Source organism: Sphaeramia orbicularis, chromosome 17, assembly GCF_902148855.1.
Source record: "Sphaeramia orbicularis chromosome 17, fSphaOr1.1, whole genome shotgun sequence".
Lineage (NCBI taxonomy): Eukaryota > Metazoa > Chordata > Actinopteri > Kurtiformes > Apogonidae > Sphaeramia > Sphaeramia orbicularis.
This window is the reverse complement of record NC_043973.1, coordinates 19991018-20014776: the sequence shown is the minus strand read 5'-3', so window position 1 is coordinate 20014776 and position 23759 is coordinate 19991018. Positions and strand designations below refer to the sequence as shown.

General features: G+C 38.4%; 2 protein-coding genes across 2 annotated transcripts in view; one reads left to right on the top strand and one right to left on the bottom strand.

Moving 5' to 3' along the window:
• Window positions 1-12497: 12497 nt before the first annotated feature.
• On the top strand, window positions 12498-16880 carry LOC115436946 (G-protein coupled receptor 55). Its single transcript, XM_030159969.1, has 2 exons — window positions 12498-12589; window positions 15441-16880. Exons 1-2 carry the CDS (start codon window positions 12587-12589, stop codon window positions 16290-16292), a joined length of 855 nt encoding a protein of 284 aa, XP_030015829.1. The 5' UTR covers window positions 12498-12586; the 3' UTR covers window positions 16293-16880.
• Window positions 16881-17462: 582 nt separating this feature from the next.
• Window positions 17463-23759, bottom strand: part of LOC115436925 (semaphorin-6B-like) — a 29444-nt gene continuing 23147 nt past the window's right edge. Inside the window, exons 16-17 of the mRNA XM_030159929.1 lie at window positions 22931-22992; window positions 17463-21563 (exon numbers count right to left, since the gene is read on the bottom strand). Of these exons, the coding sequence (XP_030015789.1) occupies window positions 20578-21563; window positions 22931-22992 (1048 nt within the window). The 3' untranslated portion in view covers window positions 17463-20577. The remainder of the gene's footprint in view (window positions 21564-22930; window positions 22993-23759) is intronic.

Sequence of the window (23759 nt, the reverse complement as noted above, 5' to 3'; positions counted from 1 at the left end):
CACTGCCGACAGCTCCTCTCGCAGCAGTCACGGGAGCGCGCACTCGGGAGCGTGTTTAAGGTGGCTCTGCTTCACGACTGACGGCTGCTCACAGAGTAAAAGCTGATAAATGTAAGATAACCACATTTAAAACATACAGAGAAAGTCATCAGCACCACTATCACTTCTTTTTGTCCATAGAGATGCAAATATCCCATCAGCCCCCTCCCTTCTCTTGTCTTCCTGTAAATTTATTCACACCAGTTTTGTAACAAAACAGTAACTCGTGCCTGGGCCCATAAACCTGTCATTGAGATTTATATCCTTTTAATAAGGTGTTGGCTTGATGTAGGTAAACAACTAGATTAAGCAATGAAACAAGATCATTGTTGACTGCAGTGGATGTCTTATTTACTAACTCCTAATTTCTGAAAGTGGTATGGACCATGGTGAATGTGACTATTTTCCCCATGGAAAATGAAAATAAGGTTAAATCTCCATGTGTTGAAACTATTCTAAAATTCACCTGTTACAACTTGAGCAATTATATATTTTTTTCTTTTCTTTTCTGTGGCCTTTTGGTGATGGTTCTTGTAAATATTTGGGAATGTATGCTATATAAAGTCTATCTTTTGCATAGATGTGCTCAATTAAGATAATGGACATATTGCTCTGAACACTTGAATTATTTTTCCTGACATATATTGACATATTGTATTAAGTGAAGTATGATAAAATAAGATAAGATAAGATAAGATAAGATAAGATAAGATATAGCAAAGTACAGAAAATGAAGTTCAGAAGACAAACAGAACATTCCAGAGTGAAACAGAAAAATATAAAAGAGTATCTGGTATGTACATGTTTTCATTGTACAGATATGGACATTCTGAGATAAATATGTGACAAAACCTTGAAACAACACTGCAGGGCTGATGTAAATAAGCTGTAGCTTCTTCCTACTCCTTTTCAAGCAACATGTATGGAGAAATCTGTTGATATAAAATGTCATACACTGTAGGCAGTATGAATGATCAAAAGAAATAATGCATTCATTCATTCATTCACTCAGTTAAGACTGCATGTTTGTCTTTTATATACATATCAATGCTTGTAATATGTATTGAACATAAAGAGTTTTGTCCCAAAGGCATAAGAAAAGAAGTGATTTCACTTTTACTGAAACATAATATATATACTCTAATACAAAGTTGCTGACTAAAGAACTAATTTTGGGGATCTGTGTCTGTTGTGGTGAAATTAGTTTTGGTTCCTTTTAGTGGCCTTTTTTTAACAAGGAAGAGAAGTCAGGAAAATAGACCTGGCCACACTCCCAGTAATTACTCACCATCTTTCCAGTTGTTCTCTGCAGAGTAGCTTAAGTTCACTTTACACCCAGTGAACCCACTGAATTTGAGTCTAATTCCTGTTTCTTATTCACATTATTATATTCTTGCTTATTTCAGGAATATGCACCAGAAATAATTAAATGACACAAGAATATTGCAAAAATATGTATCTGAATTGTTACATAATTATTAGTGCTTAAGCATAAGCTCACTGCACTAACTGTTCATGCGTTTACTTAAATCATCTGTTTTCTGATCTTTTGTGCATATGTACACCTCCTCTCCCCTGGCTTATTCCATGAATAAAGGGATTTCTAAAGTAAACGTACTCCTGGAACAAAGTGTGATTATGGGTGTAGATGAGAAGGTGGGTGGGTGCTGAGGGTGTGTGCGTATGGACCGTGGACGAGGGAGGGGGGTGGGGGGTTGCTGTAGCGGGTGGCCTTATGATGCAATGTTCTGGCAGCAGTGTTATGAAACAGCATGAAGGCAGAGATTACTCAAACTAGGTTAGTGGAGCAGCCGAGCACAGAGCACCTACAGTCAGAGATTCTTTTTCTGTCTCTCTCACACACCGACCGCCACTTACATTCTTCTGTTTTTTCCTCTCCCAAACCCTCTTCCTCTTCTATTTTCCATGTGCTTGTTTTTTACTCTTACATATTCTTGTCTCCTGCATCTCAGCCTAAATGAAATATGTTTTAATTCCAGACGTAACTCGACGTCTTAACTCATGCACACACATTCAAATTCTTACTTTTCTACCCCTTTCTGCACAGTTTTTCCTTTAAGCCATTTTTGTCTGCTGTTTCCCCCCTCTCCCTCTTCCTCTCCCTCTCCCGGTGCACATCTCCTCTAAAGACCCTCTGTTCTGTGTCTCCCTTGACAACGGCAGTGACACTTTGACCTTAGCTCTTACGTAACTACTGTAGAGCTCAGCTAGACAGCAGAGGAAAGAGAGGGAGTGAGGGGAGGAGGAGGAGGAGGGATTCAGCATGGCAGACATTTTGTTGCCTGATGATAAAGTAAAGAGGTGAAAGAGGAGGCAAGACAAAAAGAAAAACAAAGGCTTAGAGCTAGAGGAGAGTTGGAGGGTTTTGGTGGGTTGCCAGAAGTAACATAACAGGATCAGGGAGCTGACGGAGAAGCCAGGAGACATAACACCAAAATACACAGATATTTATATTATAATTTATCTGACAATAAGCAGACTTGTGCTCGGGTCTTCTCAACTACAGAAAAATGTTGCAGAAGCAGCATAGTGATATAAAGTGAGCGCCTCTTGAGCTGTAGTGGACAGAAATGAGCTATGTGCAGAGCAGCAAAGCCTCATTATACTTCATCACATCTTTTTTTTTTTATACCTTCTAGGATTATCTTGAAGATAAATTGAACCACTTTGTATGGGGCAGTCTTGGAAGGTCAAAATACAGCTATTCTTTTTGCAGTCACCTTGCAAAGTTACATTGCCCAGCCACAGCCATGACCTTGCAGACATTATCTGGATGTAGCGAGAGCTGCTGATTAAATTTAAAAGCAGTGTTAAAGCAGTTCAAGGAATCAGTTACGTACAATACATTGGTGCTCTGTGTGGTGCAAACCTGATTTTCAGATTTTCCCAACCACCCCCACAAACCTGTCTTTGTCACTGATTTTTCAGAACGTTGTGTACTATTTCGTGTTGTTAGGAATAGCATAAGGCTTCTCCTGACTCAGATCAAAGCCAGTGTAGCCTTGTGACTCCCCAGGGTTGAATTTAAAGGCCTCGCTCACATCAAAGAGTCTTTGTAGGGATGAGGGAGCAACTGTAACTGATTGGCTGCACATGGTTTCTGTGGGGCCCCATATCCAATCTCTTTGCTTTAACAGCATCAACTTCTTGCATTCCAATGTAGCTTCTCACACAGCATATTGAAAATCTTCACTTTGATTCAGATGTGAACAGAGACGATTTACATTTATTATGGATGGTGTTCTCTACTTTATGTATTTTATCAGCAGCCAGTTTTTTACTAATTTGTACGCTCAAAAAAAGATAAAAAAAACCCCAACACAGACGTGCACATTCAGTGGTAATCGGCTGTGCCAGTCAGTTTGCTGAAATTATTTCAGGTTCCTGCCATCCACAGAGCTGTAATCCCTCACTCCCGCTTCCCTCATTTAGTTAATCTCCCTGTTTTCTCCTCTCTGGAGGTACCATTAATCCCTCTCTCCCCCTCCCTCCAGCTATGGATCTGTAATCTGGGCTGTGAGCTTTGCTGCGTCACTAGGTCAGTGTGTCAGATGGAGTAAAAACATTGTTCCCTCCTGTCATGATCTTGTCATCTTCCTCCACTCATCTCCACTGCACATCCTGTCTTATCTACCTCTTTCTATTTTTTTTATACTGTATTTAATTCTATTCTCCTTCCACTATTCACTGTCTAGCTTTTACTTTCTCTCTCCTTATCTGTTTCATAATTCAAACAGCGTTTAACTGTAACAGTTGATAGAGCCTGCAGAATAAATAGCAGAGGAGTTCAATCACAGGTCATTACAGTACAGATTATCTCACTGAGCACTTACACTGACCTGATAACATGCACACATATCATATATCTGCACAAACATACTGTCCACAGTATGCGCCAATAAAATAGTTTTAGAAACTGACTTGCTTTGCTTTCAGTGGAAACTCCATATCTGGCACAGACTCACATATGTGACTGTTAAAAGACTACATCCAGCAGCCAGATAGCTTAGCTTTGCACAAAGACTGGAAACATTAGAGTCTGGCTCTCTACCAGGTAGAAAAAATACAACTACAAGAGGCTCTATAGCTCCCTAATAACCTAATTATATGTTTTATTCTATATTCATACTAAGTGCAAAAGCTTCACTTTCACCTGCTTTACCTGGGGTTATGTTTTCATCTTTACATCTCTAGCCAATGTAATCCATTTTTTTAAGAGCAGTAGCAGTAGGATAATCTACACTGATCAGGGAAGATTGTAAAAACAAAACTTAAATATGGCCTAAAGGCGAAATATTTTTTCAGTTTACAGACTTACTACAATGCCTTGTTTGTCATGGTTTTTTTTTTTTGTTTTTTTGTTTTTATTTAACCTGAATTGAAGCTTTGACCTTCTCATAACATACGGGCCAATCAACTACCTCAGCCCCATACAGAATGGGTAAAAAGAGTAAGAGAAACAAGAAAACAGAATCTGACCCAGTTTAATTATAATGTGTTTAATGGAAATGTGTCATATTTGTGTCAGTGAAAGTTTTTTCTGCTTTTACTAACAGCATTAAATATCAGGGTCATGCATTATATTTGCACGGTGGAACCACAACACTGTTAATGCACCTGAACATCTTGTGACTTTTTAAAAGGGATTCCACAGTGACAGAGGAAGAATGATTCTTCTCTATTTTTCCCGCACACCTTTTTCAACTATTGACATATTTCATTATTCAGGCTGTAGATCATCCTGTTAATGTTCTAGATGTTTAAGATGATACAGTAAAAGACATGCTCATGTACATACATACCATGGACTTACACCTTTGTGTGCAGTATGTTCAGGCTTGCCTTGACAAACACAACCGACAACGTATCTCAGACACGTCACTGTCTAACACACGTATCTTCTTTTTGTTCATTGTAAATGGGTCCACACCTACAAACACTTGAATAGAGGGAAGACTATGGTGTTGACACATTTACAGTGTTGAACCTGTAATTTAAGAAACACATTGTTTAAACAAAATGAGTGATTCAAGTGTAAACCTGCTCATACAGCGCTGAGTTTTTTAATACACATTTACATCAGAGTGAAAAAGTCGTAGAGCTTTGTCTGTGTCAACATTAACACATAAATGTGATGCAAATGCAGACATATGTCATGCAAAGATTTTCTATGAGCCAAAGGAGGTTGTCAAGACAACGGAATTGTGTTTACCTCCTGTGTGAATCAATGTTCTTTGCCATGTGAACATGACCCACTTACACCCAAGTGAGTGAGAATGCACACAAATATACATGCTCCACACGCACATGGAGGCACATGTGCACACACATGAAAGCTGACAAGTGTGTGATATTTATGTTGAAATAAGGCCAGGAAATACTGCAAAATGGAATAAGTTATTCCAGAATCCTGTATATTTCCAGAAACTACTGTCACTTCCGACTTTCTTCATCTTTCTTCCATCTTTGGCCTGCTGACCTACATCTGTTGATGCCTTTGTGACATCCACAGGGCACTGCTGACACCCATGAGCCCATCCCATATTCTTACAATCATATCCACCCATATTACTTCAAACCTCTTATTAACTTCTTATTGTCCTACATTCATTGACGTTTGTAACCGTCACAAATGATTAAGAAACAATCCAGTAACTGTCTTGTAGTGATTCATGAGTGATGGATGCATTAAATCTTATATCAAAACAACACCACTGACTATATATAAAAATCCTGTATATTTGTCTGCACAGTGTGGTTTCTACAAATGTTTAAGATAAACATCACCCAGAATTTTGGCCTCCTGTTTACAGAGCATTTGCTCAACACCTATAATATGCAGTGTAAACACATGTCTCACCTCTGATAAATGCTACGCAACAGAAAATCAGGGATAAGTGACATTTGATAATTCATTTCCTGTGTAACTGCCTGGTTGACTTTCAGCAGCAAAGCCACCAGGAACAGAGACATCTAGTGTTGAGGTTGTGATATAACAGGCTCTTATGTAATACTTGGAGTTTTCTCTTTAATAGACATATTTCATGGTTTTAGTGCATATTGGGAAAAGACACAGACACAAAAAGTCATGTGTAATGTATTTTATGACTCACAAAAACTGAAGTTGCTTCTGTTCCGTGAGTTGGATATGACTGTGTGTACATATGCACATTTTATTACAGCAAAGGAGTTTCTATATGAGGGTGTGTTTCCATGTAAACACAGTTACGTTGACACACATTTATGGTGGCTACACTTAACCGTGCCTCCAAATGTCTGCCTGAAGTGTGTGCCCAAAGTGCCTAATAACAGACTGAGAACCCCGTAAACATTATACAGACCATTATGTAATCCATCATAACAAAAGGTTGGCCAAATCATGATAATTCTGGCTCGTTGATACATCCATATGGTGCAACTGATTCATCAACTTTATTGGCGTCTGTGAAAGTGCAGCCTGTTTTTTTCTTCAGCTGAAACCATGTTTGCGACATGGAGGATGCATCAGTGTTTTATTGATGTGGCAGATTGTGACAGGGGCTTGTTGTGTTTTTCGGAGTCAGGAGGTGAGAAGGGAGAAACAAGAGGTCTGTGCAGAAAGTCTGCATTGCGTCACAGTAGGGAGCAGAGGAAAAGGGAGAAAAAGAGACAGGAGGGGGGAAAGCAGGGGCACAGCAAGGGGAGAGAGGGGTGTGTCTTCACTGACCTAGTTAGAGCGATGGAAACCCCCCCCTCCTCCTCTCAACCCCTCATCCTTCCACCCTGCCTCACTACTGACGTGTAAAGGGCACTTTCAAACAGTACCAGACAGACAGGAATGAATGCTGAGCAGCAGGAAGAAGAGATAGCCAAGCAGCAAGACAGACAGGCAGGGGGTAGACCAACAGACAGGCAGACGTGAGTCAAGAAAAATAAGACCAGGAGACAAATATATCCACAATGATATACCAGATCTGGGTAGACCTGGGAAATATCTCTGTGAAAACAGGATAAGCCTAAAGGGATTTCAAACAAATTAATGATAACAACAGACTGCATCTAAAAAACTGAATCCATTCATATCCTGTGCAATATTAGACTTTGGCTTTTTTTATTGAGAACATCTTTGAAGCATAAAACAGTTTTTAATAAAGGTTACCCTTAAATTGCAATAGCTGCAACCACTAATGAACAGGATTTAATCTAGCATGTTGTCCTTCTAAGGATCTACTTGCAAAACTCAGAATAGTCTATTTCACTGCAACACAACATTTAAATGTCCAGTAAATGTGTATGTGTGTATGTGAATGTGTGTGTATTTCATTTCATTCCACTGCCAAATCCTCATAAACAGGCAGATCAACCAATGTCTAGTCCTTCTGTGCCTTCCACACACCCACATGGCAGCCCACAGGTCACCCTAACAGAGAAACCGATGGCTCTGCCTTTTCAGACTTGCCATGCCACAACATTCCTGAATCATATCCGTATTGGCTAAAAATAGATTTAAATAAAACAAGTTAAAGAGTCACTTCACAGGTCCAAACTTTTCTGCGCTGTCATCTGTTTTTATGTCGTATTCTCATTTGTTCCATTTTGCCAGACAAATATTTTTCCAGATCAGATTTTCTGATTTCCACTCCCTCCCTTTTTTAAAAGGCCCATTTAGTCTTGTTTCTTCTCTGACTTTACTTGTTGAATGAACATTGAGCTCTGAATATTGATGCTGAAGTCCTTGTCTGAATATTTTTGATATCTTTGCACTTTGTACAACTTATCATTGGTGAGAGTCTACAATTAATGATTTTGTGTGATTTTCAAAGTCCTGCATAACACCCTATTGAATGCTCATTATTGTATTTGTTTTTTCACAATGATTGGCAAAGAAACACACAAACAATGGCTCAGCTTTGCTAATATAAACCTGTGTCCTTCCTCACCACATCAGCCTTTTCTTCACTTTATTTACCTTTGTTTCCAACAAAGCTGTTCTTCTGTATTAAACATTTGACACCATTTCATTTACCAAAACCACAAGCCACCCGCCCAAGGTGAAAGCAATGTTTTCCTGTTCTGTCTGTCCTGCAAACACTCTCTCACCCACCCTTGTGAAATGAGCACACTGCTGTACCCATGTAGTTAAAAGATTATATTAGAGGCAACAATTGAATTTATAATCTTGTCGAAATCAGTCCAAAGTCCATAACAAACTCAGCAAAATGTTTTTGACTGCATTATCTCAATTGGCAATTGGTAAAGATTATTTACTGCTAACAATCACATATATTTACAAGGAATGCATTAGAGAGCAAATTAGTTTTAATGTTATGTACGCTTGATATTATGGTGTTTCACTCCCATGAATGCTGAATGTATATCATGGAAGCTGATGACAAATTAGCAGTGGATATTTGACCAATAAATAAATAAATAAATAAATAAATAAATAAATAAATAAATAAAAGTGATAAGTATTTTATTTTATTTTATTTTATTTTAATTTTTTAAATTTTATTTATTAGATAACATGTGGTGGTTATGACTACCTCATGAAGTTAGTTGGTTTGTTGGAAGTACTGTGCAAGAATAAAGGTGAACTGGATTGTCATTCTCTTTTCTTACAACACCCTCCTAAGATGCAACTGTGATGACAGCCTGAAAATAGCAAGCTTTGACAGGGCCTATGTCTCTTTATGCTTCATTTTCTTTTGTACTGATTCAGTCTTCTTTTAGGTATGTTTGCCATTATTTTCATGAATTCAGTGGAAATAGACAGGAAATGAGGGGGGAGTGAGCAGGGGAATAACATGCAGCAAATGGCCTGAAGTTAGAATAAAACTTTGGTTGCTGTGATTAGATTATGTGGGATGTGTTCTACTAGGTGAGCCATGGTGACACCCCAGCACTCTGTCATTTAAATAGTTGACACACTTCTTCATGCACACGTCTCCAAAACCATTCATCACTACTTTGCAAATGCATTGTTGCAGCATCCTGCACCTAGCACCGCCCAAGAACTAGTCAAGCAGAACAGATTATAATAACCTATTTACATAATGACAGTGGAGGACACCAGACCAATGAATGAAGTGTGAAGATACCCCCACTCACCCTCACCTATGGTGGCCACCAAAAATGTAGCTGTCCTTCATTACTGACAGAAGTTTTTATATATATATATATATATATATATATATATATATATATATATATATATATATATATATATATATATATATATATATATATATATATATATATACACACACACACACATATATATATATATATATATACATATATATATATATATATATATATATGTATATATGTATATATATGTATATATGTATACACACACACACACACACACACACACATATATATATATATATATATATATATATATATATATATATATGATCATTATTATTATTTCTATTTTTACCTCCACCAGGAGGTATTGAGATCACTTTGCTTTGTGTGTTTGCATGCTTGTTTGCGTGCGTGTTTGGTTGTTAGCAAGATAACTCAAAAAGTTATGGACGGATTTTCATGAAATTTTCAGGAAATGTTGATACTGGCACAAGGAAGAAATGATAAAAATTTTGGTGTTGATCGGGGGGGCAGATCTAGCTTGGCAGAGGTCTGCGCTCTCTGAGTGCTTGTCTTGTTGTACTTCAATTTGCTCCTTTTTGTTGATTTAAAGCTTGTTTTCTTCACATCTGTTTTTTTTTTTTTCATTGCTTATTTTATTCATTTTCATTGTTTGGTTTGTTCAGTTAACACTTGTTTTGTCCATTTTGCTCCTTTATGTTGATATAAAGCTAGTTTTCTTCATTTTGTGAGTATAAAAATGCTCATTTTCCACATTTATGCAACCAGTTCAGCTGACTTTGTTATTTATTGCTTATTGTCACCATTCTGTTACTTTAATACTTGTTTTCTTCATTTTTGTCATTTTAATGCTTTTTTTAAAATTCATTTTCATTCTTAGTTTTGCTCAGTTAATCCTTGTTTTCTACATTTTTGTTAATTTACTGCTGATTTTCTACAATTGTGCTGCTACTTTTTCCTGATTTCTGTTATTTAATGCTGATCGCTACTGTCCTTCTGTGGATTTAATACTTGTTATTTATTTATTTATTTTTCAGTATTCTGGCCTTCTTAGCTAAGGGCTTCTTAGCTCAGCTAAAGGGTAAATTTTGGCTAAGGGCTAAATCTGTCCAGACATTAAAATGTAATGATAATGCATTTCATTGCTCAATGATATTTACTGTAAAGTGGAACACAAAGAACAGGAAGTCTGCTCTGAGCTAATGTAAAAACATGGCAGCATGGTGAATTCCATTAATAGTGACTCATTCCCTCTTTAAATGTGATTGGCTTATTCTGAGGCAATTACACACTGGTGAAAACATAATTATTAATATTATATTCCTTTTCTACAAGTAAGTCTCCTTAAATTTCATTAAATCTTACTCCTTGATCTTTGAATGGATCCATCCTTGGCTCATACTGCAGTGGTTTTTACATAATCCTGCTGACAGACAGACCAGAAGGATCACATAACCTCCTTGGCAGAAATAGTGACGATTATATGATCTTGTTCATAGCTGATAAAATGGGCCAATTCTGATCATTAGCATTTAATCAACATACAGGATTTGTGTCATGAGGCTTAGTCACTCCAGTGAAGAGCCACCCTCTGACACAAACAAGTGAATCAGACCCACTGGACAAACAAGTACACAGTTACTGTATGACAAACATAGAAACAAAACAAACCATAACAACAAGAACAATACACACACGCGCACGCACGCACGCACACACACACACAGTAATGTCAGTTACACAACATACACACAAGTGCAGCTGCTCAGTGTCACAGATATTGTGTAGGACTGTGTGGCTCCAGTCTTAATTAAATGCTCATGAAGTGAGCCATCATTGTCCAGGGTCTGGTTTGTGTGGGGATGGCAGACCAGTCTGAACTCCCCCACCTTTCCACTTGGATAGAAACACATTATGGGGACAAGTTGGAAAAATAACTCATCATTGTAGAGTGGGCTGACCAAAGCTGCATGAAGGTAAACAAAAGCCCTGTGAGGATGCACGGATGAATTCTCAGTCTGTTTCAATTATCTGTCTTATTGAATCCACTCTCTTATTTACAAAGCTTCTTTCAGAAACCCAGGTTTAAGCCAGGGGCCTTGGCTGGTTTATTGTTATTGTCAGTTGCTGACAACTCTAGAGAAATTACAAGACATTATGGTCAAAGCTGTGGTGGGTAATGAATAAGTACTTTTACTCAGGTGCTGCATTAATGTTCAGTTTTGATGTACTTGTACATCGCTTGAGTATTTTCATTTTCTGCTCCACTACATTTTTGGAGGCAAATATCACTTTTAACAGCACTGCATTTATTTTATAGCTTTACTTAGTAGGGACTTTGCAGATTCATATTATTGATTAAAAAAATAATACAAATAAAATCATGTCATACTGTGTTATTATACAAGACTGACATTAATCTTTTTCACATCATTATGCATTTTTCTAATCTGAGCTGATCTATACTTATTTTCAAGGCAAAGCTTTTTTGTTTACTTAAGAAAGGTTCTGAAAGCAACCTTTAAATATTAAAGAATATTTTTATTTTTACTTATCTAACATATTCAAGTACTTTTTCCACCACTTGTCAAAGCTACAAACTTATAAAGTGATGTATGTCGGGGAAAATGTGTCAAATGCAGAGACAATCCAATCCAAGGCTGACTCACATTTTCAAGCAAATTGTCATTACCAAGGTTTATTTCTCATGTTTTGTTTTCTCCTCTTTTCAGGAAAAAAAAAAGAAAGAAAAACACTGACCCATTTTTCTTTAAAATGTAGCTGTCATGGAAAGTTTGTGCCTCAAAACATAACTCTTGCAAGAGCGCAAGATTTATTTAGCCTTTTCCTTTTTCCATCTTGGTTTGTCAGTTCAGGTCCTGACCTCCTGCTTTCACCTCCATCTCAGCCTGACCTTGCTTTTCCTCCTTGACATTGTAATAGGAGATGTCAATGACAGGCTTTCGTTTCAGCTACTACAAACCAAAGGAAGTGTAAAAGCAAAAAAAAAAAACTCAACAGAGTGGCTAACTGGACTGTATGATGGTAGATCGAAAAGGATAATTGCTACTGTCTTAATTTTCTACTACATTCATATCAAATACAGTTATGTTCTGATTACAAGAACCTGACCTCAATTATAAGTTAATGCACCATCTACTGTATTCATTCTGACATGAATTAATGGAACAAAGAACAGTCAGTGTGAAACTATGACAAGACCACATCTCTGTGGTTTGACAATCTTTTGTTGCATCTGTCTCTACCTGTTTGTATGTGCTCTGTCACATGTACACAGCCACAGAAACAAGAAAAAGGAAATGATGCAAATGTAGAAGAAGTCAAAACTCGACATTTATTTAAGGGATGAACATACACTCATTTACCATCAGCATCAGCATATCAACATAAGCACACATTTACAACTTATATGGTAAGTCTTAAGATCTTTCTTTCTTTTCTATTTAGTTTAGTACCGTACACTGAAAAAAATGTCTTGTAAGATTTACTTTGAAAAATACTATTAATTAAGTGCGGTCTAAGTATTCTTTACCTGTAATTGTCAAGTAAAACATACATGTTTGCATCAAGTCAGATGTACAGGGTGGGGAAGCAAAATTTACAATATTTTGAGGCAGAGATTGAAAGACAGTGTATGACCGATTAGTTTATTGAAAGTCATGAGAATTTATTTGCCACAAGAAAATTTACATAATAGAAAATGTTTTTATTCTATGTGTCCTCCTTCTTTCTCAATAACTGCCTTCACACGCTTCCTGAAACTTGTGCAAGTGTTCCTCAAATATTCGGGTGACAACTTCTCCCATTCTTCTTTAATAGTATCTTCCAGACTTTCTCGTAATAGTTTTGCTCATACTCATTCTCTTCTTTACATTATAAACAGTCTTTATGGACACTCCAACTATTTTTGAAATCTCCTTTGGTGTGATGAGTGCATTCAGCAAATCACACACTCTTTGACGTTTGCTTTCCTGATTACTCATATGGGCAAAAGTTTCTGAAAAGGTATGGATAATAGTGTTAGGTATGATTATGACATCAATATATGTTTGGTTTCAAAACAATTGACGTAGTGCCTGCTGAGAAAAAACAACTAAATGTTCATTGTAAATTTTGCTTCCCCACCCTGTACTTAAAAACTTCACATAACATTCATTTAAAATAGTAAGAAAATGTTACTCAAATCCTTTAATATTAACTATTTTTTACTTGAGAAAAGAGAATAAAATTTACTTATTACTTTCATGTGACTGAATGGCTACTGTATTGCCATACCACTTGCATTAAAATGTCTTTCAAATAATACAAAAAATATTTTTTCTTATAAAACATCTTCATATATTCATATATTAAGGATCTTTAATAATCAGTGTGTTTGTAAATCATGTTTGATTTTGTTGCCAACATATTTCAGCTTCTATTAAACAAGATTTTCTTCTCAAGTTTGTTCAAGGATTCAAAGATTTTTTTATTGCTAGCGCACATTTACACATAAGATGGCACAAAATTTAGTACTTGAGGTCCCAGATTTTAACCCAATAAGATGTACGTATAAACAATATGTACATAAAACGACTTTTGTATAATAATAAAAATAAGATAAAGAAAAAGAAAAGACCTATGCATAAAAACGCTTGTGCATGTGCAAAAATGCAAGAGGAGGAAGTCTGACTGGCCTGATAAGTAAAACTAACACTAAAATTAAACACTGAAAACACTTCTGCACTCAAAATATGAACTAAAACTGAAATGAAATAAAGAAAAAGCCAAACTGAAAGGCTAAATAAGATGTAAAAAATAAATAAATAAATAATAAAATAAAACAAAATAAAATAAAATAAAATAAAATAAAAATGTCTTAACTCTAACTGTATGAACCAAGGTAATAACCTTTTGTTCCTGTTATCACTTCTGTCTTTAACAAACTACTTGCTGATGTCACTTGGTCATAGATCAAATTTCTCCTCTCTCCACTTCATATAGTGTTCTTAATGATGCCATCCCCACACTAGACTGGACATCAAATCCTCAAATACCCAAACCACTGCCGGTAACAAAATAAAGCATCTACTGATCTAAAATGTTTGGTAACATTTTAACCAATAATCCTATTAATACATTGAAACAATCCACATTAAATGCAGTTTCTCAGCTTTTCATTGGTGTCTGATATGACCCTCTTGGATGTCCAGAGGCTCCAGAGTGAACATGGAAACACTGTCATTTTCTGTAACACTGATTCATTAATAAAACCCAAGTAGTTTGAGAGTGGCAGTGGTTACAGACACTTGCTTTTGCGTTCATGTATTGATATATTTTACTGAAAAAGTCAGTTTCCCACAGTTTTCTCTCTATTACTCATGAGCTTTTATGAACATCTATATGATCAGCAAATTAAATACAGAAAAATACCTGATTTGCACTGAAAAACATAAAATGCTTAGGATAATGTTATAATAACAATTGGTGACAGGCACAAACCCCGCCCCTCACATGTATTATAGTTTATTGTGGCATTGATCCAGCCGATGCCATCATATCTATGCACGTGGTGATGTCAGCATATCAATTGCCTGTATATATGTGGCAAGTTTGAAGTAAATTGAAACAAAAATGATGTTTTTATTGACATTTGAAATGTTACCCATTATAAGTAAATGGGAGAAGAAAAAAGATTTTTAAAATTCATAAAAAATTACAACTTCGACCTACTTTTCCCAAAATGCAACCACATCTATTCTGGGTCACTGGCAATCTATAAACCCAATTTGGTATGAATTCAACCAATAGTTTTGCTGCTAGAGCGTTAACAATTAAACAAAGAAACAAACAAACTGAACCAAAAACAACTAACCCTAACCCCTTGCCTTTTGTTCAGGGGCGGGGTATTAATGCTCTGGAGAATAATTGCATAGGAATAAAGAAAAAAATAATTTGGAAGTCACCACAAAAAAGTCTTCAAGGGTAAAATGACATGGAATTCTGAGTATATGTTATTATCAGTGTTATTTGTTATATTTACTCACCTTACTAAATGTTTCACCTTTTCTTGTGCTCTGCTCTTACATTGAATATGCACCATTTGACCAGCTCATACTAATTTCAATGAAAGCACTTCTGATTTCTGATTGTGATGACTTGATAACATAAGGAAACAGTTATTATTTCTAACACACCCCAGAAGGTTCTTCTAAGGAAATGTTCAAGTAAAGGATGTAGTAATAAAACCCAGTTTTCACACTTTACTCTGACACTTGTCACAGATAAGGATGTGTACCAACAACACCACCACCACAGTCGATATTGTCCAAGGTGTGATGTACATTCCTGTGTTCCTCTTCGGGTTCTTCATCCATGTTGCTGCTCTTCGTGCCTTCATTGTTAAACGGAACTCCTGGACGGACACCCACATTTACATGCTCAACCTGGCTATAGCTGACACCACTTTGGTCCTCTTTCTTCCCGTTAGGATCTATGACGCCTTCATCTGCCTGCCTATTACTTACTTTTGCACTGTCCTAATCAGCATACACTACATCAACATGTATGCAAGCATCCTGACCACCGCAGCCATTAGTGTCCACCGCTACCTGGCTGTGAGGTTCCCTATGCAGACCAGATCCTGGAGGAAGAAGAAAGCGATAGCAGTGGGTGTGTGCTTCATCATCTGGGGACTTCTGATAGGAACATGTGCTGCATTCAGTGGGGAGAACAGCCCGGAAAAACTCTGGACTTGCTATGAAAGACGTAAAAATAAACCACTTAATAAAACCTTTATGATATTTATGGTGGTCGTAGGCTTCCTCATTCCACTCATTATTGTTCTGTTCTGTTCAAGTCAGATCCTCTCTGATTTATCAAAAGTGGATAACACGTCAGCAAACAAGAAGGCTGTTACTGGCATAGTTAGAGCAAACATGATTGTATTCATTGTATGTTACACACCAATCCACATTGGCTTTTTGGTAAACTACTTTATTAAGCCACCTCCAAACTGGCAGAATACAGTCATGCCTGCTCATATATATCTAATCGTGTCTGAGTGGATTGCCTCTACAAATTGCTGTTTCGATTCAATTAGTTATTACTTTTTACTAAAAAGCTCTTTTTCATGAAATCTCATCATTTATACAGCTTATATATTGTTATTTTAGATCATTGCGGTAAAGGTTATAAATTGTTTAAAAATAAATATAAAATACAGGAATTATGGTTAGTGACTGAATGATTCTACTATTGGAAGTGGTTTTCAGCATTTATTTTCCTGAAAGGTTCTGTTTGCAAACTGAGCTGGAACTGTAAAAACTGTTAGATATTTATGTGTAACGTATTTCTGTTTGATGTATTTTAATATTTATATTTATATTCAGAGATCACAATGGGACTGAATCACTTACCTGGATGTTTAGACCTTGTACAGGCCTGTGTTCATGCATTTGTTTGCAGGGTACGAGTGATAAAATACCTGCTAACTGACCCATCCAACCTTTTGCTGCTCACTGAAAGGTTAGCACAAACAAGAATTCATCTGTGACCTCCAGACTGAGAGTGACAGGGAAGTCGTCTGGTCAGTTTTTGTGACGCATCTCTTACCATTAGGCCTCACATGGGTTTTGATTCAATCTTCTTTGTCTTGTCTGTTTTTGCCACACTCACCTCCTGACTAACACATTTAATCTGTGCTGTATAATAGAAGCCATTTCATCTCACTGGACACTTTGATGATGTGAATATGTAGAAAATAAATACCTGTTATGCAATCACCCAACCTTCTGCTGGCCTTATTGTACTCTGTGTGATGTTTAAAGGATTAAATCAAAGCAGACAAGTAAAGGAATTCTTATTTTTGCACCACCTCTCTTATTAAAACATGAGTTTGTGTCTAGCACAGAGCAGCAGCACAGACAGTCGATGTCCAGTCAATGCACAGACCCCCATGGGAGGCCTTCCCTTCCACTCCCTCAGACACCAAAGACATCACAGCCAGTGTGCAACTCCCTCTTGTGGTGAGAAAAGTAAGTGTTACTAAGGATTGACACTACCTCTCTGCTGCAAAACTGCCTGTTAAGCCACTTGAAACTGCCAATCTAATGATAAATAGGGCTCATTTAAAGAAAATAAACTTCCATAATGATATACGCATTACTTTAGACTGCTGTGAAGTGCTTCCCTCCCTCTTTAAGCGTTAATGTGTTTATTTGGGTGTATGTGCATTAGAGTGTGTATGAATGAATATGCATTTCTTTCAGTAAATGCATTTAACACCACACACAACAACATTAGCAGTCAATTATATAATGCCATTTAATAGCAGTACTCCAAAGATTGATGGTTATTATAACAGCAGTATCTTAGCAACTGCAAAAACTCAGCAGGCATCAGTCAAATGAGAAGGCTCAGTTCTGTCTGAGATCAGGCCCGCAACTCTACGCTAATAACAGGAAACAGCTGAACTCAGCAGTCAGCCAGAGTCACGTAAATACTGTACATACATCTTATTCACAGCATCGTCACTGAAAAAGAAAGTCACACTTCAAACACAGTCCTGTCTCAGAAGAGCATGAATGATCCCCCGAAAACCAAACTGAGACAATATACCTTCAGGGTGATTATTTACACTATTCACAAATGGTACAGAACAGCTCCTTTTCAAATGCAAAAAAGAAACATTTTTGTGCTTTTTCTTATTACTGCACAGAATAATGACTATAAACAAAAACAATGATTACATTCATTCACAAAGGATGCTGACGAGTGTTTTCAAGATCCCCCAGTATGGCAGTTGTAGGCAATGAAAGGGATACAATCACTAGACCATATAGAAAAAGACAAAAAAAAGGAGACACAATATGAGATACACAGTGTTCCCTCACAGCATTTCAGTCTATTTTGAAGGTTTGCTTATGAACTACTAGTAAATAATTATTATTACATATCAGTATTTCAGAAATAAACACAGTTCATGTCATGTTATCGGTAAATACATTACGGAATAATCAGAATGGGCATTTACAGAATATGGCATGAAGTAGTTAATAAACAGACCCTCAAACACTGCTGGTAGCATTCAGTGTCAGTAGCATTTGGACAAATGGAGCTGAAAAAATACAGTCTCAGCAATACAAGCTGACATCTAAAAGGATAAATTAAAATCTTTCAGCATGTAGGGTAAAAGGCATACATATCACAAATGTACTGCGATAGGTGATATTGAGCTCTTAAGACGGCACAGTGCATGAGACAGGTGCACCGCTGACTGAAATGGTCTTCATGGCACTTCAAGAGTTTCTGTTTTTCTTTGCTTCATTAATCAGGCATCAGTAAATAACTGAGAATGTGATTTTGGCACACAGGGAATGAATAGGAAAAAGAGAAATGTAGTCAGTCATTTAATCTTGGAGCAGATCGATACAAAACAGAAGAGGTTTTCATACATTAATATAATGACATGATAAATGTTTCAATTTTTGTTTGCAAGCTAATGCCTGATAGGAACCACGAAGTGCCTATCTTTTTTGTTATTATATGTCTTACATTATCATTTTACCTAAATTAAAGTTTACTATATACAGAAAACCATATATTGCTGCTCACTACAAGGTTAGCACAAACCAGAATTCATGTGTCGACTCCAGACTGGGAGTGAAAATCAAGTCGTCTGGGCAGTTTTTTGTGGTACACCTCCTTTCATCAGGTCTCACATAGCTTTTGCTTTATTCTTCTTTATCTTGTCTGTTTTTACAACTTTCATCTCCCCACTAACACACCCAAACTGTGTTGTGTGGATCTAAATACAGACCATTTCATGGCACCGGACACTTTGATAGGGTGAATATATAGTCCCATTTGCCTGTTCGGAGCATTTCCATTACCTTTATTGGCTTTGAGTTGAGCCACTGGTTTCAATCATCACCAGTGTGACTGCCACTTTGTTCTGCAACATGTCTGTAGGACCTTGACCCACTATGGGCTTATCAGGAAATTTTTCCCAGTAAAACCAGATTGTGGTCTATAATGCAGCATTAGTGAAGGATGGTGTTTGTATAGATGTGGAAAACCCCCTAGGTAACAGCAAAGGCCAAGGAGTTCATATATTGCAGTACATGTACTTTCTCTTTTTTCCTTTCTGCCCTGCTCTGTTTTTGCCGTCAGTCCAGTGTCCTGGTGCAATATCTCCAGAAGCTCCAGACGTCCTTGTGGAATTATTGGTCATTAAAGAGTACATGGACTGGAAGGGAAGCAGCGATAGAGGCACACAAAAAGAGTGATGGACGGTTCAGATGCCGGCAACGTCATTACAGAGAGCATGCAGTTGGCAGAAATAGTGCTGACATTTCAGTCCTGCACTCTGCTCCCCAAAGACGTGAGTTACGGCCTCATATCCCTATGAGACAAGTTCTAGGCATTTGGCACGTCTTGCTTCTGATATATATGAATACTAATTGCCCACCATTACCTGTACAAGTACATATATGCATTTTTTCTGTGCATATGAGAGCAAGAAGGTGGAGAAGAGAGACAAAAGAGGATTTCTGTCTGTGTTATTCGCACACACACCTTATCATCCATTTGATTTCTGCTCACGGTCACAGAGTTCACAGAATCACTCCGTTTTCTGTATAATGAGTCACCAAGAGCTTTAGATATTTAGGTAGATTTTCATTTTATGGTGTTAAGAATTTGCAATTTCACTGTAAGTACCTACTTGGCAATCACACCAACAGGTAATATAGTGGAGAACAGATGGGTGGCAGTCTTGTTAATGTTATCCAAGAGGGAGAAGGCATCCCACTCCTGCAGCACTATGTGACTGCTTCTGCAGCCACAGTTAATCTGCACAAAGAAGGAAGGCTCTAAAGGCTGTGTCCATCTACGTCTGTCCTATTTTTCTTTCTTTCTTTCTTTCTTTCTTTCTTTCTTTCTTTCTTTCTTTCTTTCTTTCTTTCTTTCTTTCTTTCTTTCTTTCTTTCTTTCTTTCTTTCTTTCTTTCTTTCTTTCTTTCTTTCTTTCTTTCTTTCTCTCTTTCTACATCCCCTCTCCTCCCTCTTCCTGCTGCTGCTGGGTAACTGGAGAGAGAGCGAGGCAACTCTGCAATGCAGACACAGCAACAACCTCACTCCATCTGACCAATTAGTGTGAGCCAGGATATGAGTGGCAGACCAAGAAGCCACTCATACAGAGAGGCTCATCATCATGGGGTGAAAAGGGGGGAGTTTGCCTGAGAGACTGACAGAGGAGATCAGAGGGGCAGAATGACAATGACATAAAGATGTAATAAAAAGAGAAGGGATAGAAGAGGGGACTGGCTGAATGAGGAAGAAAGAGAAGGAGGGAGATCTCTGTAAATAAAACAGAGCTCTGGACAAGGAAGGACTCCTGCCCCTTTTGTTTCCATAACAGTCACTGGCCAGTCTGAGTCCTATCACTGCAGTTCTTCTTACTCATCAGCTGGCTGAGATCCACCAGCTCGCCTAGCTCCCCTCGCTCAAGCGCCCCTCGCAGCAGAGCCCTACTCAGGCCGGGCGTGTGCTGTTGGGACACATAGGCCTGGCTGCTGGGGGTGGGTATGGACGGTGGGGGCATGGGGACAGGGACCATGCCGTGACTGCTAAGGATGTAGCCTTCTGGTGCTGGCCAGCGCAAAGGCAGAGGCTCGCCATACTCCATTGGGGCGCTGGGTGCAGAGACCACCCTGCGACGCTCGGGCGAGTCCTGGGGGGTCATGGGGTATACATATTCTCCTGCAGACTTTCTGAGGGGGGCCTTTGGCGTCCCCTTCCCACATTTTTCTTGCTTGCTGAGGCAGACATAGTGCTGGCGTGGCGTATCATTCCCCCTGCCCTCACTACTATGTCTCCCTACTCCACCCTGTTGGAAGAGTCTAGTGGTCAGATAGACGGAGGGGGGCATGCGACAGGGGGAACCCAGACCGACAGAGCCTCCCCCCAGGTACGTCTGGCTCGTGTCCCAACCCCCGGAGTTGGAGTCTGACAGTCGTAGGCCACGGCGTTTCTGTTGGGGTGTGTGCTCAGGCGTGGGTAGGAAACCGGGGTCCAGTTCTCCTGACTTCACCCAGCCGTTGGGCATGACAAATAGGGTCTCCCCACTTTGAGTGCAGGAGCGCTCCCCTCCCCCTTGCCGCGTCACACTGAGCACAGATCCTCCCATCCCACCGTTGTTACTCAGCAGACCCCTTTCACGCCGCTGGATAGAAGACTGAGCACCGTTACCATGGCGACGGTTAGCTGGCTTGTGAGCCATGATCCAGCAGACAGCGAGGCCTGACAGCGCCGCCCCAATGGTGAACGCTGAGACTGCAGACGCCACCAGTAGGTTGAGGGAGACCAAGCTCTCTGGTTCAATCAGCAGACTCTGCTGCAAAATTCCTGAAGATTAAAACACACAATTATAGAGATGACATTTAGTAGAACAGTGCAAAGGACATCTTCCATCAATGTCTGTCCACAGGGTGCAGTAAAATTATTATTATTACATATAGTGCTATTACACAGCATCTACTTAGTGCTTCCCCTCACAGGATAAAATGTATCATAATGAATCAATAACTACAATAACACTCATAATTGGTGATCATAATATTCTGCATTAGAACACTATTTTCTGCCATGATTGTATTTAAAAGGGCTTTTCTCCAGCTTTGCCTTGAGGCTCCACAGGCTCCAGGTTCAGAGAGGCCTGCACTTGTCATCAGCACAGCTCAGACCACAGCAGCTGACTCTCCTTTTTTCTTCTCACTCTTTCCATTCTGCCGCCTGGTCAGAGAGTCTCTCTATACACAGCATACCATTACCTCAGTGTTTCCACCCAGCTTTAATCACTCCCATCTGCAGACACAGCAGCACACGGCTGTCTCTGGCCTGGCCTCTCCTGTGCTCCCTCACTGCTCGGATTAGTCTGTCAGGTCCGTCGCCTAGCATCACTGACTTCTGGTACTATCACTTTCTAAAAGTAGGATAAAAGCTAGACACCCATATGTGACTTTAAAGGAAATGAGTGTGATGAGGGCTTGGAATGTGTGACAGACTGTTTTACTGTTGACTTTGAAAGTGACCTAACACAGGCAGAAAGAATCTGTTGGAGAATGGAGGACTTTTTTTTTTTTTTTTGAATTTGCCAATGAGTTTCAGTGCAAAGGTTCAAAGAGGCCCTCTTGGGTGTTGCAGTAGTGACATATAAACCTCTCTGAAGAAGCAACATCAGTATTTCATGCTATTTCCAGCTTCCTTATTGGCCACCCTCAGTCAATCTCCTCTCAGACGTTCAGCTTTGAGAGAACAAAGACCGAGATGCGGGAGGATGTTGTATTTCCCTTCCTGCAGTGTTTCATTGTCTACCAGTGGTTCCACCTCTTTCACATCCTCCCTAATTAAACTGTCTCTTACTGGGTGTACTTCGACTAGTAGGAAGTGAGGTTGAGACTGAAATCTCAACTCCACTCCCAGCTGATTTAGCCTTTGTCAAAGACACCAAAACACCTATGGGGTAATATCAAGGTTGAGTGGATCTTGCTGAGCTGGACAGGAAATTACATTACGCCCTGGATAATTAAAATACGCTAGAGTACAGGAACGGTCAAAAATATCTTCTCAGTTGGTAGTATGAGACATTTTTTAGAACAAAATGTTCAGTGAGAAGTAGATAGGTGTAATGATCTATGGAGCCACTAGGTGGAGACTGCCATCAGTCCACTGAATGCAGCCAGAAGCATCCATGTCATAGTGCTGCAACATACCATCACAGTCTCCTAGATGGGAGGTGGTGTTTCCATACTCCACATCTTGCTGGAAAGGGAGCCTGCAGTCATATAGATATCAAATATCAGAAAATCACAGACCTAAAGTACAATCAACCTTTTTTTCACTTATCTGTATAAGGCACAAAGCAAGCTGTAAGTAACATCAATATAGCACATTTACAGTCTAAGGTTAATAAAATGTTTCCTGATTGAAAAATAAATGAACAAAGAAAAAAAATCAATGCTCACTTTTCACATGAGCACAGACGTCTGTTAATAGGAGCCAGTTCAAGTGATATGGCACATATTGATGTGACATGTAGTGTAATGGGATACACAATTGATTCCATCATTGATTTCTCTTTTTGCTCTGAGAAGTCACAGGTCAGAGGTCAGGGTCAGACAAACAGGTGATACAAGAAGCTGGCACTGTCATATACCTGATACCAACTACTGACTTTAGTGTGGTATTATATGAAACAAACACTGACACTAGTACTGTACATATTAATGTATGTTTTTATATGATAATGATAGCTGACCGTTTGAAATACTTATAACTAGTGCAAAGATGTTCTGCAGAAAATGTATTACACTACTGCAGCCCCAAACACAACTGGAAAAAGAAAAAAAAATTACAAATCAGGATATATAGCAAAAAACATAAAATAAAATTCAATAAAAAAATACAAACACACGCATGAACTAAGAGGTTGAGATTAAAAATAGACCAAATAATGGGTGCCGATGATTTTGCATTTGTATGAGTATTTGTTTATGTACAGTATTTGTATCTGCAGAGGGTGGCATCAATAGCCGCAAATAC